The 14,696-nt window shown below is 36.3% G+C and overlaps 1 protein-coding gene across 1 annotated transcript in view; it reads right to left on the reverse strand.

The window, feature by feature from the left end:
• Positions 1-255: 255 nt before the first annotated feature.
• The window catches only part of GUCY1A2 (guanylate cyclase 1 soluble subunit alpha 2), a 340,934-nt gene continuing 326,493 nt past the window's right edge, over positions 256-14,696 (reverse strand). The window contains exon 8 of the mRNA XM_044669013.1: positions 256-715. Coding sequence (XP_044524948.1) covers positions 508-715 — 208 coding nt within the window. The 3' untranslated portion in view covers positions 256-507. The remainder of the gene's footprint in view (positions 716-14,696) is intronic.

Consider the following 14,696-nt stretch of genomic DNA (forward strand, 5'->3'; position numbering starts at 1 on the left):
AATATTTTACTCAGTTACAATTTCTCTGGCTGGGAAGTTAACCAAACCTCTATGGTATCTGTAAGAAATGTCTCTTCCAAAAAATTAAAAAATGTCCTCTACTGAATAACACATTGAATGTTGGAATGCAGACTCCACACTGGCTCTCCTATTTTTTTTCAGCAGGTTCATGTCATCTCATGGATACCAAACAAAAAAACCCAAGGAGTTTACTTTGAGGTTTTATTTGATAAAAGGACCATGATTGTAATTTACTTTTGTTAAGTGGCTAAAAGTACCTCTTTTGAGTATGGATGCATTTGATTCCCCTAATTGTCTTCCCTTCCAGTTTGTTTACCGACAGCCATCACCCACCTTATTCTAGTATTATTGCATGACATTACACAGAGATTGTACTGCTTGCCCAGGATTATGCAGTGAAGGAGAAAGGGTCCCTCTTCACTTTTCTGTCCAGACCCAGGTTCTGGGCTTGTGCTTTTGTGATGAGTCTTTGATCTGCAGCAGGTCTCATAGGCTTGTCTCTCGAAGGAACATGGTGCCAATGTTGTAGGAAACCTTCTTCATTCGAGTTGACGAGATTGAGGGCTTTGGCTGCTTGGGACCAGTTGTGAGCTCCAGGAAGTAACAGATCCCAGGAATTTCCTTTGGAAAGTTGTCTGGAAGCTCTTCACGGGACCGAGGAATGAAAGTAAAACTGTCTTCTCTCTTCAATAACCTAGTAACAATGGAAAGGCAATGTCAACAAAATATACAAGGAAAAAGAACATTGACTTTGAACACCTCATGCAGACCTTCCAGGGAGCCTTTTCTGATGAATTTTCAATTCAGTCCAATTTGATAAACATTTATCAAGCTCCTACTATGTGCCAGGCTTGGTGCTAAGTGCTGAGGACACAAAAAAAGCAAAAGTTCCTGCCCTAAACAAACTTATAATGGAACAGGAGAAAGAGCATGCAAACACATATACACAAAGCAAGCTAAAACAAGGTAAATAGGAAATAATTAACAGAGGAAAGGCATTAGAATTTAGAAGGTTTGGAGAACCGCTTCCTGCAGAAGGTAGGATTTTAGTTGAGACTTAAAGAAAGCCAGGGAAGTCAATAGTCAGAATAAAAGTGGGGAGGGTATTATAAGTAAGCGAACAGACAGAGAATGCCCAGGACCAAGAGATAGAATGTCCTGTTCATGAATGTTTGCTAGTCTGCTAGTGGCAACGCACTGTGTTACATGCTGGTGGTGCAAAAGTGAGATGAACACAGTGTCTGTCCCATTATAAACACTTAAAAGAATTGTTGACTTCACTTGAAAAGAAAAGGTCCAGCTTTCAAGGAATCTACATTCTACTTGTGCAGCACCCAGTCATGCATATAAATAAGTGTTATTCTGAAGAGTAAGAAAGTATTAACAGATAGCAGCAGTATTGGGGAAAAACTATAGTAAGCAGCACCTGAGTTGATTTAGATTTGAAAAAGAAAACTTTAGTGTACCAAAAATAATCACTAAAATATATCATTGTCTTCCCTGATTGATGAAAATATATAATGCAATAAATACCTCAGGTGAAAAATGTGTATTAAGATCAAAATATTAGTTTCACAGAATGAAAATTTAGTTAGAATTAGAAGGAACCAATGGATCATTGAGTCCAATCTTTTCCGTAAACATACTTCCTATCCACTACATGGTCATCTCATCCTTGTTTGAATATATCCAGTCTTGTGAAACTCACTACCATCCAAGACAACCAATTTTTATTTCTAGTGAGTACTTACCATTATGAAATTCTTTCTTATACTAAATCAAAATCTATTTTTGTGCAATTTCTGCTCATTGAATCTAGTTTGTGCCCTCTAGAGGCCAATCAGAATAAAGGTTCACTTCCACAAGACAATATGTATATGTAGATTGATTTCATGCCTTCTCTAATTCTTCCCCAGGCTATTCTTACAAAGTTCTTTTAAGCAATGTGCCTCTATCATGGTCTTTCCCATTCTGGTCATCCTTCTTTGGATGTGCCACCCAGAATTAAATAGATGACATCAGTTTTTGTCTGGCCACTGGAGAGTATAAGTGGACTTATTCCTTTCTTTCTGGATGTTATATTTTTATTCATGTAACCTAAGATTGATTTAGTTTTTAAAAGCATTATCTCTCTACTGACAGGTTTTGAACTTGCATTCAATTATTCAAATCTTCCATGTGATACAGACACCCTCAAGCTATTATTGCTCTCCAGGTCAAACACAAAGAGGAAGGTCTTATTCCCTTTCAGCTTCTTCTCTCCCTTTTTCTTTATGATTTCATTGGTATAGAGCAAATGGATGAAACAGATACACACACACACAGCACCCTTGCCCAAATCAAATTAAAATTAATAGGGAAATAATTAACAAAGTAAATAAAATATAATAGAACATAGATAATATTAGTATGTGGTTTTCTAAGTCAATTCATTGGGATTCTATTCTATAATTGACCCCATTCTGTATAAGTACTCACACCACATTTCTCTGTCCCAATGTTAAGCTCAGAAATACAGTCCACCTCCCCAAGTTAGTTTAAAAGTATAATTAAAAGGGAATGTTATTACTCATACTGTTAGCCCCTGGGAAACCTACTTATTGTTTATAAAACCCAACTAGATTAACCTGGTGGAATTCCCTAGAAGATATATCATTCTCCCTGCTTGTCCTTGTGCAATTAGAGATTTTATTTCCTTCAAGGGTACAACAAGATCAGTGGTACTTATTCTATAAAACAATCAGCATTCCTTACCTGTTAGAAGGTCATGATTAACCACATGTAAATGACAACTCACTTTTTTTTTTATTACTATAACCAATTGTGACATTCCCCAATTGCCCAAACATCTTTCCTTTCCTGCCTGCCAATAAAGAGTCTCTCCCTCCTCACTGGGGTAGCTGGCCTTACTAATTTGGCTAGTCTGACCCACTTTGTTACGTTACATATGTCACTGTTAATAAATTGATTTTGCTATGAGTATTTACCTTAGTTTACCTTTGTTGAATTTACTTGCAATACAGAGTTGTCTAGGATCATTAACTATGACTTGCATAAAGTTACACAGATAATTCTATGCCAGAGGCAGGGCTTAAACTCAGTTTTTCTGATCTCTTGAGATTAGCTTTGGACAGATTATATTGTACTCTCTTCCTTTAATTCTGCACTATTTTCTCTGCACACACAACAGGGTTTAGAAAATACCAATTCAGACAAATAATTCAAGCCTAAATGTGATTAGTGACTGGTTCTCATAGCTCCCAAGCTGAGACAAATCTAATAAGGACAAATTTAATGAAGAAAAATCTAACTTCTTCCATGTGGGTTAAAAAGAAACCAAATTCACAAGTATAATAATTCAGGAAAGTGGCTAGAAAGAAATTAATCTTTAAAAACAATCAGGGAACTTTTGGAGAACTCTATGTTTAATATGAGAATAGGGAGATATAATACACAAGAAAACTACTGCATTAAAATCAATGAATCAAAAGGCATTTATTAAGCACCTACTATATCACTGGGATAGGCATTGGAGTTGCAAATGAAAATATGAAACCATTCCTACTCTTTCCTTATAGCATTTGGAGGAGAAGGGTTTTTAGGTTTTTGTCCAGGAGCTAATACACCTAACACTGTGCCTTGAAACCAAGTATTTAAAAAATGCCTGCTAAATTAAATTGGACTTTGTTAACATTTCTATAATTTTAATTTCTATAAATTATAAATAAATTCATATAGATAAAATAAGATAAATATATAATACACATTGTAACATATAAATAATATAGTATATATTATATAAATAAAATAAGATGAAATTATATAGATAAAATAAATAAAAATAAATTTAAGAGTTAGGGAGATCACTATAGGCTACAGTGGTCAGCATATGAACTATAACCAAAATTTCTCTTACTATGTTTTATGAAAATAAAAAGAAGAAATCCAACAAATAGAAATATATGTAAGCTAAAAATATTCATCCTTTTTAATGGCTCTAAACTTCTTTCACAATATATTTTTACGTAGGTTCTTTCATTTGATTTAATGGAAATCTATAGGCCAGTGAAGAAGAGTGGATGAGGAGTTTCAATTGTGAAACTTCTTTTCCTCTCTGCCTGCCAATTTCTCCTTAGAAAGTAGCATCAATTGTTTGGTTCCCTTCTCTGTGCCACCTCCCCCACCTTCTCTCTGAACTTTGACTGAAAAGAAACTTCTTTTACAATTAATTTACCTCAACATCTTAAGTAGACTCTGGGTATAGTCTACAATTGATTCAACTGCTTGGGGAGTATACAATTTTGTTATTGATAAAACTAAATAGAAATAATTTCCTTTTAAGAGATAGAGAGGAAGAGGAAGAAAGCAGAGTGAGACCCAAACAGAGTGAGAAAAGGAGAAATTAAGGAGAGAGGAGAGAGACAGACCTGCAGATGGACAGAGAAAAAGAGGAAGGAGACTTCAAGAAGGAAAGTACAATTAAGCCCTTCTATGAAGTCCACAGTAGAGTCTCCCATTCCCCAGAAGCCTGGAGGTATAAATCTTCACCCAGAGACAAAGACAATGCAAATGAGCTGGAGTGGTTTTAGATAGCTCTTTTGGTACAGAAGGATATCTAAGCCATGGATTTGAACAAATGATCCAATGTTTATTCAGGGATTGAGTATTTAGAGAGTGATCTGTTCAGGTACCTTTGGTGCTCTCAGGAACACATTATGAAGTTGAAGTTCCTCCATTAGTTTTAGTGCTCTAGCTGATTAACACAAAAGCATTCCTTCTGCAGCAAAGGACTGCTATGGAAGAATAAATTCCACAGAAACACAAATTAATACCCAGGGTGCCTGATGTGTTGATGCACAATCAGATGTATTTAGCAACATTCATTGTAAGTATTAAGAAGCCAAGTAAATGTCAGGCTACTGTATCTTTTTCATTTCTATTAACCTCAATGTGTTCCTTTAGCTGAGATTTTTAATGAAGAGTCAGCACCATGGATGTGCCTACAAAAATCAATAGCATGCATGCTATTTCTGTCTACCTGTCCATAGCCCTGAAGGACCAAGAGGGGCATGGAAATGGGGCCTCATTTATTAGGTTCAGCTCAGCTGCCATCATATCTGACAATCCCAAAGTCCCAGGAGATAAAAGTATCCTCCTGAGTTGGTAAACAAAAGGCAATTATTATTTGCCACAAATGGCTTTTGGGAGAGTCAAGCATTTGCCCAATGGCAGGAGAACAGCCTCGATCAACAAAATTCACCTCCAGCTTTCAGAATCAGGCATCCTGAAGCTGAGGTAAAATGTTCAAGCTTACAAATGTGGTAATTGTGTATTAGACTTTGTGCACGTATTTCTAAATGTGAAATTTTGATGTAATATTGGCCAAAAAATTTGAATAGTGGGAAAGGATAACAATGTCATAACAATGTAAAGAACACTGAATATGGAATCAAAGGATCTTAGTTTTAATTCTAGCTCTACCAATTACTGTATGGCCTTCAGCAAATCATTTATATTCTCTCCACCTCAGTTTATTCATCTGTAAAATGACAAGTTTGGTCTGGATGACCTCCAAGTTTCCTTCCCATTTAAAGTCTATAATGATGGGGCTTTTGGAAATGGACAAATCAGCACCTGCCTTCTCAACAACTGTCCAGACCCTGACCTGAAGGACTTCAGACAAAGAGCCTACTACTGTCTCCTCTTCTCACTAACCCAGCAATGAAGCTTAGACTCCTAAATCACAGCAACATGGCAGGTAATACTAGGATTCCTGTTCTGGTCACATCTGAACATCTCTCTGCTGAAGTTCAACCTGCCCTTCACTGACCTCAACTGTTTTCTCCCTTCTTTCCATCCCCTTCAGACCTATCACATTAATGTGCTGTTCCAGACCTGCTTGCCCCTTCAACTTGCTCTCTTGCCTGGCTGTTCCATGACTATCTTGCTCTCATTTTTTAGCAATTCAATTTTATTTCATTTTCAGTTTTGAATTCTTTCCCTTCCACTCTACCTCCTTTTCTCTTCACTGAGAAAGCAAGGAAAATGAAACTCACTGCAAATATATTTAGTCAAGCAAAACAAATTCCTGCATTAGGCATATGCTTGCATCTCAAATCTCTTCTCACGCCTTTAATCTTTTGACACTCACTGACATCTGATTCTTGCCTGATGATTCTGTTTCCCATGCCATTCTTTCTAGTACTTATTGCACTTTTATTAATATCCCACCCACTAGTGTAATGATGGTGGTGATGGCAGAATCAGAATATTCCTCCTTACTTGTCAATTCCAAAATCTCTTTACCACCATCTTTCAGCAACCTCTCCTTTCAGACTACTTCATTTCAAATTTATCACCCATTCCAAATTGTGATAGCTGTTACCTCGACAGAACATCATCTCTCACCTTTCTCAATGACTTCAGTGACTGCCTCACAGTCACAGTCCACCTAAACTCCTCTCATTTTTGCTTTCTTGTCATATCTGTGATCATGGCCTCCTCTACAGACGCATCATGATACTTTATTTTAAACGTTCTGGAATTTGGCTTCTGATATCATTATTCAACTGAAACTACTGTCTCCAAAGTGACTAGGGTCTTAAATTTCAAATCTAATAACCTCTACTTGATCCCCAGCTTCCTGTAGCATTTTATTCTGTTGTCCACCTTCTCCTCCTGGATACTCTTTCCTCCCTGAATTTTGGAGGCTGCTTTCTCTTGGTTCTTTTCTGACTTGCATAACTGTTTCTCAGTCATACCTGTTGAATTTTCATCCATAACATGCCCAGTAACCATGGGTCACTCATATGACTGTCTTGGGTTCTCTTGACTTTATTTCTGTTTTCTCTCATTTTGCAAGTTTCCTGTGGATAAGATTATTATCTCTATTCAAGTGATTCATAGATCAAGCTCTGGATAACATCCAGCTCCAGCCTCACTGCTAAGCTAATAGTCCTACCTCTCAATGTGGCATATCTCCATAGCAATTTCAACATGTCCAAAACAGAATTCATTACATTTTCCTCCTCTTTTGAACTTCCTTGTTAATGGTCAGGGAACTAGTATGCCTCCAATATTCTTAGACTCTAATCTCATTATTATGCTCAACTTCTCACTCTCTCAACCAACATACCTAATCAGATGCCAACTCCTGTCTTTTCCTCCTCCACAATATTTTTTCCCATGGACCAATCATTAACTATGTCACTCTTCTCCTCAGTAAATTCTGGTGACTCCTTACAGCCTCCTTCTACAATGAAATATGTTTTCCTTTTGCCTTTAAGATCCTTCAAAACTTGATCCCATCCTATCTTTCTTACCTTATTATGTCTTGCCTTCCCTCTTCCTATACTCTAGAGCAGGGGTCGGCAACCTTTTTGGCCATGAGAGCCATAAATGCCACATTTTTTAAAATGTAATTTTGTGAGAGCCATACAGTGCTCACAGTGTGCGTTCCTGTAACAGTGTGCGCTTCTGTAACAATGTGTGTTCCTGTAACAGAGCCTGAAAAAAAATTGACTTCATGGCTCCTGCAGAAAGAGCCATATCTGGCCCTCAAAAGAGCCAAATATGGCTCGAGAGCCATACGTTGCTGACGCCTGCTCTAGAGTATAGCTAATCTGTTCCTTTCTGTTTTCACCCTAGAGAGAATTCTGTTTCCTATATATAAAATTTCACTGGCCATTCCCCATGCCTTGAATGGACTCCCTCTTCATCTCAAATACTTTCAAGGCTATCGTTTGAGCACTTTTCAAACAATGCATTTTCCAATCTCCCAAATGCTTGTGCTTTCTTTACCTAACTACCTAGTATTTAACAAACCTGTATTATTTCATATATGCTGTTTCTGTATGCATTTGCCTACAGAATAAAATACATACATATTTGCCTGCACAGAGGCAGCAAAGTGACACAGTGGAAAAAGTATTAGGCATAAAGCTGGGAAAAACTGAATTCAAATTCAGTTTCAGGCATTTAACTATATGAACCTGGGCAAGTAATTTAATCTCCATCTGCCTCCATTTCCTCAACTCTAAAGTAGGATAACAAAAAGAGGATTAAATATGATAGTATTTATAAAATATCTAGCACAGTCCCAGGTACATAGAGAAGCTTGATATATACTTATTTCCTTCTTATATGTGTATATATTTGCAAGTTCATATACACTTACATATATACACATATGCATATATATAGATATATGCTTTCTCTAATAGAATGTAAGCATATAAGCTTCCTGAAAGCAAAATTTGTCTTATTATCTGCATTTATATCCCAAGTGCTTAGCACATAGCCTATACTTAATAAGTTCTTGTTGATCAATTTAATCATCATCATCATCATCATCATCATCTATTTTATCAAATTATACTCTTATTTCTTATTCTCTTATATGCTCTTCCTCATTATTTCAATATAGTTGTTGTTTTTAGTGTTTTGTTGTCATATTTAGCTTGCAAGCCTTATGTCTGAATTAAATCTATGACCCAGCAAGTCTGACATTCTTAAAAATTGTTACACATTTATCCTACTGCCTTTTATTTCCTTCTTCAGCTCCATTTGCAGATGAGGAAACTGAGGTAAACAAGGTGAAGTGACTTGCCCAGGATCACAGAGCTAATGTCCAAGACTAGAGTTGAATTTAGGTCCTTCTGATTCCAGGTCCAGCACTCTATCCACTGGGCTACCTAACTACTTTCATCCTGTTATATTCCATTGCTTCATAATACTATAAATGCCTTTTTCATTTTTATTTTATACAGTTAATATATTATCCCTCTCCCTCCTTGCTTTTCCCCTCTCTCCAAGAAGGCAGGTAATATGACATAAGTAGTAGATATATATTATCTTTTTAATCATTAATTTGGCTGATGAAAATATAATGTTCAGAGTGAATGAAGTAATAGTTCCAATGCACCATGTCTTGGTCAGGCCACATATCATCAGACCACATAGAAGGTCCAGATCTAAGAATCACATTTTAGAAATTTGCTTGATGGAAGATGCCTCAAGGAGAGCATATTTAAACCAGGACAGGGAGGAAATACCTAAGAACTTGAACTATTTAGCTTAGCAGAGACTCAGTAAGAATAAAGGGACAAGGGATTTGCAACATGAAAGGATTTTATGTTATTCAGGCCAAACTTCTCATTTTAAAGATGAAAAATAGATCCAAAGAAGAGAAAGAATTGCCAATAGAAGGAGCTTCAACTGAGGTCAGATGGATTCCAGATCCAGTGGCCCTTTCACACCAAATGCATCTTCAAATATTTTTAGGGATTTCATGAGAAAAAAGGAATTATCCTCATCCTGGAGAGGCAGTGTGACATAGTAATTACATAAAGGGCTGGACTTGGAATCAGAAAGACCTGGGATAAAACATCACTTCTCACATTTACTATCTGACTTTGCCACTTAACCTCCCTGAATCAGTTCTTTTCATTTGCAAAATGGGAAATCATAAAAAACCCCACAATTTTGTAACCTCATAAAGTGTGCAAAGCATATTATGTAGATTATCACATCTGTAGTACCTATCTGACAGAGTTATTGTAAGGTTCAAATAGGTATTGGCACTCAGGTGACCCAGTGAATAAAGTGCCCAACCTGGAGTCAGGAACACTCATCTTCCTGAGTTCAAATCCATCTTCAGACACTTACTAGCTGTGTAACCCTGGGCAAGTCATTTAAACCTATTTGATTCAATTTCCTCATCTGTAAAAGGAGCTCAGGAAGGAAATAACAAACCACTCCAGTATTTTTGCCAAGAAAACCCCAAATGGGATCACAAAGAATCAGACATGACTGAAGACAACTGAACAACAAATATGTAAACCTTGAAAAATTATTCTGAGGCTTGAATGAGATAGATTAGCTATGTATAGTTCTACAGATAGATTTCTTTGTTATCCTTTAAAGGGCAGATCTAGGACTAATGCCTTACAGTGGACAGATAAAATCAACTTTGGTTCAGTATAAGGCAATAATTGGAGTTAAGTTAAAATGGAGTGAGCTCTCAGTGTATAGTGAACTTGACATGAATAGATGAAAATCATTATTAAGCCCTTTCTTTATGCTAAACAATTTCCTAAGTGTGAGGGATGTAAACATAAAAGTGAGAATTCATTGCCCTCAACGAGATTATTTGCTAATGAGGAAGCTATTTCATAAGAGGAATGGTGTCTGGGGAAGGACAGCACAGAAATAATAAGTGAAACAGTAGAGAGGTTGACTGTTTTGTCCTTTTCAGGAGCATGGATTTGATTTTAGCTTCCAGAGTAATAGTAGTAAAATGAGTGGGGAGAAGAAGGATACATGCGTTAAGATGACTAGTGGGGACAGCTGGATGGAATATGAAACATGGTCTGGAGGGTTTGCCCTTGGCTGGCTTGATATAGAGGGCTATGTCAGTTTATGTTCATTCATTCAGTCAGAAACACTCAGCCCCATAGTGGGACTTGCGAAACTGAGTACATTAATTCCACTGAGGGCTGGCCTCTGGATGTCTGGTAAGCCAGAATGAATCATGACAGGGTGGATGGTTTGATGGGATGTGAAGCGAAAGATAGACAACTTCTAGTTAATACATTTGCAGCTAGCAAATTCTTAACAAGTGTTTGGAGAATTTAATTTAATAAAAATACTAGAGGCAGGATACATGATTTGGGTAGAGCTGAACTACCTTCCTTCTGTGACCCCATCTATTGTTAAAATCCTATGAACCTACACTATTATCATCCTTGATTCATACTTTTACTCACCCCACATATCCAATTACTTGCCAGACCTTGTAATTTCTTTCTCTGTTTCTCTCATATACATTCCCTTCTCTTTATCATTAATTTAGCACGTGTTCTTATAACTTCCTACCTGAGTTATCACAATAAACTTCTAAATGAACCTCCTTCCTCAAGTCTCTCCCCACCTCAATCCTTAACAATGCTTTCAAAATGACTTACCTAAATTATAGGTATCATATATCATTTTTCTACTTGATAAACTCCAATGGCTCTCTATTAGCTCTGAGATCAAATATAAACTCTTCCTTTTGACTTCTAAATATGTTTACAAACAAGTTACTTCTTATTTTTCTAGTCTTTTTTCTATCATTCTTCCCTCCATGCACTCTGTGATCCAGCCATCTTGTCCTACATGCTATTCCTGACATATGATTTTTTTTGTCTCTCGTTTCCATACCTTTAAAATAGTTGTGCCTCATTCCTGGAATGCTCTGCTTCTAAACTCACCCTGAGAACCTCTGGCATCCATTAAATCTCAGCTTAACATTATCTAGGAGGCTTTTTTGCCATTCTCTCAATTGTGATGTCTTCTCTAAGACTACCTTCCCTTCTATTATAAATGTGCCTTATATGTACCATTTTATGTACAAAATATTGTCTTCTTTAAAATGTAAGTTCCTTGAGAACAGACACAATTTCTGCATTTTTCTCAGCACATATAATATTAGCATAGAGTAAAATGAAAAAATATTTGTTGATTGAACAGTTTTTATGCCCACTGACTAAGTCTTTGGCCAGTATCTGGCAGATATCCATCAGACTCATTCTAAGGTCTTGCATTGTAAGAAACTCAATGGCCATGGAGAATCCAGTCTATGGAGTCCTAGTATGAAGTATCAGCCTTCTACTTGTGTCAACCTAAGGTCTCATTTCTGTGTTAGCTGTTGCTGAGCTTCTAAAGAAGAAAGGCGGCATTAAAGCTTTGCAAGTCTAACCAACAGGCAATAGAAATAATATAAATAGATGATGGCAGATGTGAGATGAGATATTGCCACTTTACTAGGCTCTTATAAATTAAATAATTATTCAATATTGTGTCATTTTCATGACTAAAGTTCTCTCTTATAACACATCATTATTTTATTCATGAATTTTTGTCTCCAAAGCTTAGTAAAGTGCTCTCTGCCTTTAGTAGGTGCTTAATATACTTTTGTGGTTGGTTTGTTATTTGATATCAGTAATCTATGAAAGGAAAGAAGGAAATATGAAGTAAGGGGATAGGGAAAAGAAACAAAGCTAATTATTAAGTAGTTGTTGAATTATTTCCTATGATTTGATTCTATAATACTGGGTAAGTGAAACTATGAAATGGATCAATTAGGAAAAAAAAGAATGAGTATATTATATTTCAAATTCTTCTTGAAAATTGGGACTACTAGAAGGTTAGCCAGTCCTTACTTTTAGTTAATGATACATAGATAGTTTTGAAGGGAACTGACCTACATAGTTTCCTGTAGGCATGATGGGTTGTGGAACCACAAAGGTGAGATAATGCCTCAGTGGGAGGATTGGATTCTGAATTCCTATTCAAGCCTTCAGGAAGTCTTTTCTACTTTCTCCTTTTGATTAATGACCCCCTTTTATAATGGTGACAAACAAGATATCTGAGGTTTTATGGATTCTCAAAATGGAATAAATTAATTGGGGATAAGAACATGGAAGGGATTAAAAGATAAGCATAGTAAATCTTACTCCCATGAGAAATCTGTCCATAAAGGTAAGAGAGGACAGGGATGCTTTTATGGAGATGCTGTTAGGCAGCAATTTCTACTATCTTTTTTGGCTTAAACATTTTAAATGGATAGATCCTGAACTCTAAAGTTAACATTTATGGCCAGTGTTATGAATGCCATTTACAATGTAATTTTATCTGGTAATTCGTAATTGTTGTATGATGTAATTGTTGCATTTGAATCAGTAATTGTGGACAGATACTTGAGTAGACAGTTGGGGAAAAGGGCAGAGAGATTTCACTCAGAGAAAAGGGAATGACACCCACACACACCCAAAAAAGAATGAAAATAGCCGGAGGCAAAACCATGACTATGGACTTTTTTAACAGGATTCTCCAAAGTAATACATTTTATTAAATACTAAATCAAATTAAAATAATGAAATTTCCAATAAATTTATTCTTCAAAAGAAAATTATATTAAACTATGAAGTTGAAAAGTATATAACTTGAAAAGTATATAATTGCTATAAAACATCATTTGAACTATATCCCTTAAAAGAGAAAAAAACACATTGGAAAAAAACTGGCTTTTGAGGGGAAAATCTGAAAATAAATACAAAAATAATGAAAATTCAATGCAGAAGAAAAAATGAATGAACAAAAGGAAAAGTAATTAGGGAATCCATGTCATTGTGGCCATTTGGGGCAAGGAGAAGAGAAAAATACTTATTTAGCTCATAGGGTTATAGTGTTGACAAATTTCAAGCTGGAAGAAAATTTAAAGATTATCTAGTCCAAACTCTTTATCTTACAGATGAGGAAATTGAAGCCAAAAAAAGTTAAATGATTTGTCTAAGGTCATAAGTGGCCAAGTGAGGATTTAAATAAGGTCCCAAGTTCACTACTTTGTTTGAGTCTCTGTATTCATTAGACTATCAAAATATTTTCTTCTAGTCCAGTATTTTAGTGTTGAATCATATACAACTGAGTCATTAAAGCTTATTGATTCTTCTTTAAAAATGCCTCCCACAGATGTCCCTTCTGACTGCCAGCATCCCAATTCTGTATTTTTTGTCACTTTGTATCTTGACACTTTGTATCCAGACTGTTCTGTCCCCAGTGCTTACTTTAAAAAGCAAGACTATATTAATTTTCTCTAAGCATTGATTTGATCTTTATGAACACTTGATGGCTTCCTATTGTTTAAAGGATAGAGTACAAACTGGGGCACCTAGATGGCACAGTAGATAGAGTACCAGGACAGGAGTCAGGAAGACTCATCTTCCTGAATTAAAACATGGACTCAGACATTTACTAGCTATATGATCCTGGGCAAATCACTTAAGCCTGTTTGCCTCAGTTTCCTCATCTGTAAAATGAGCTGGACAATGAAATGGCAAACCGCTCCAGAATCTTTGTCAAAAAATCCCCAAAGGAGTCACAAACAGTCAGACAAAAACTAAAAATCAACAAAGAAGACTTAGATGTACAAGGGGCATGGTACCTATTTTCAGATATGTGAAGAGCTATCATAGGAGGGAAGGATTATATTTGTTCTTGCCTCTATTTCAAATCTCTCCCCACTCCAGTTCCTTTACCAGTCAGCTATCAAATTGATCTTTCTAAATTGAAGATCTGCTCATGTCACATACAACATTACCATTCCTTACTCCTTAGCCATCATCCAATAAAATTCACTGACTCCCCATTAGCTCCAGGATAAAATAAAAATTCTTCTGTTTAGTTTTTTATTTTTTTTTATCTTTTTTTTTTTTAACCCTTAACTTCTGTGTGTTGGCTCATAGATGGAAGAGTGGTAAGGGTTGGCAATGGGGGTCTAGTGACTTGCCCAGGGTCACACAGCTGGGAAGTGTCTGAGGCCAGATTTGAACCTAGGACTTCCTAGGCCTGACTCTCAATCCATTGAGCTACCCAACTGCCCTGCTTCTGTTTAGTTTTTAAAGCCCTTCTTAAGCTGACTCCTTTCTTTATTTCCAGTCATCTGAAATCTTATCCCACTCCACATACTCAACAATCCAATGACACAGGCCTCCTGGTTGTTGCTCACACAATACATTATATCTCCCAACACTGGGAATTTTTACTAGCTGTTGCCCAGGCATAGAATTCCCAGGTTCTGCCTATTGGTTTCCATGTTTATCTTCAAATATCAGCTTAAATACTTTCTTCTACAA

The sequence above is a fragment of the Gracilinanus agilis genome, chromosome 3, assembly GCF_016433145.1.
Source record: "Gracilinanus agilis isolate LMUSP501 chromosome 3, AgileGrace, whole genome shotgun sequence".
In the NCBI taxonomy this organism is placed as follows: domain Eukaryota; kingdom Metazoa; phylum Chordata; class Mammalia; order Didelphimorphia; family Didelphidae; genus Gracilinanus; species Gracilinanus agilis.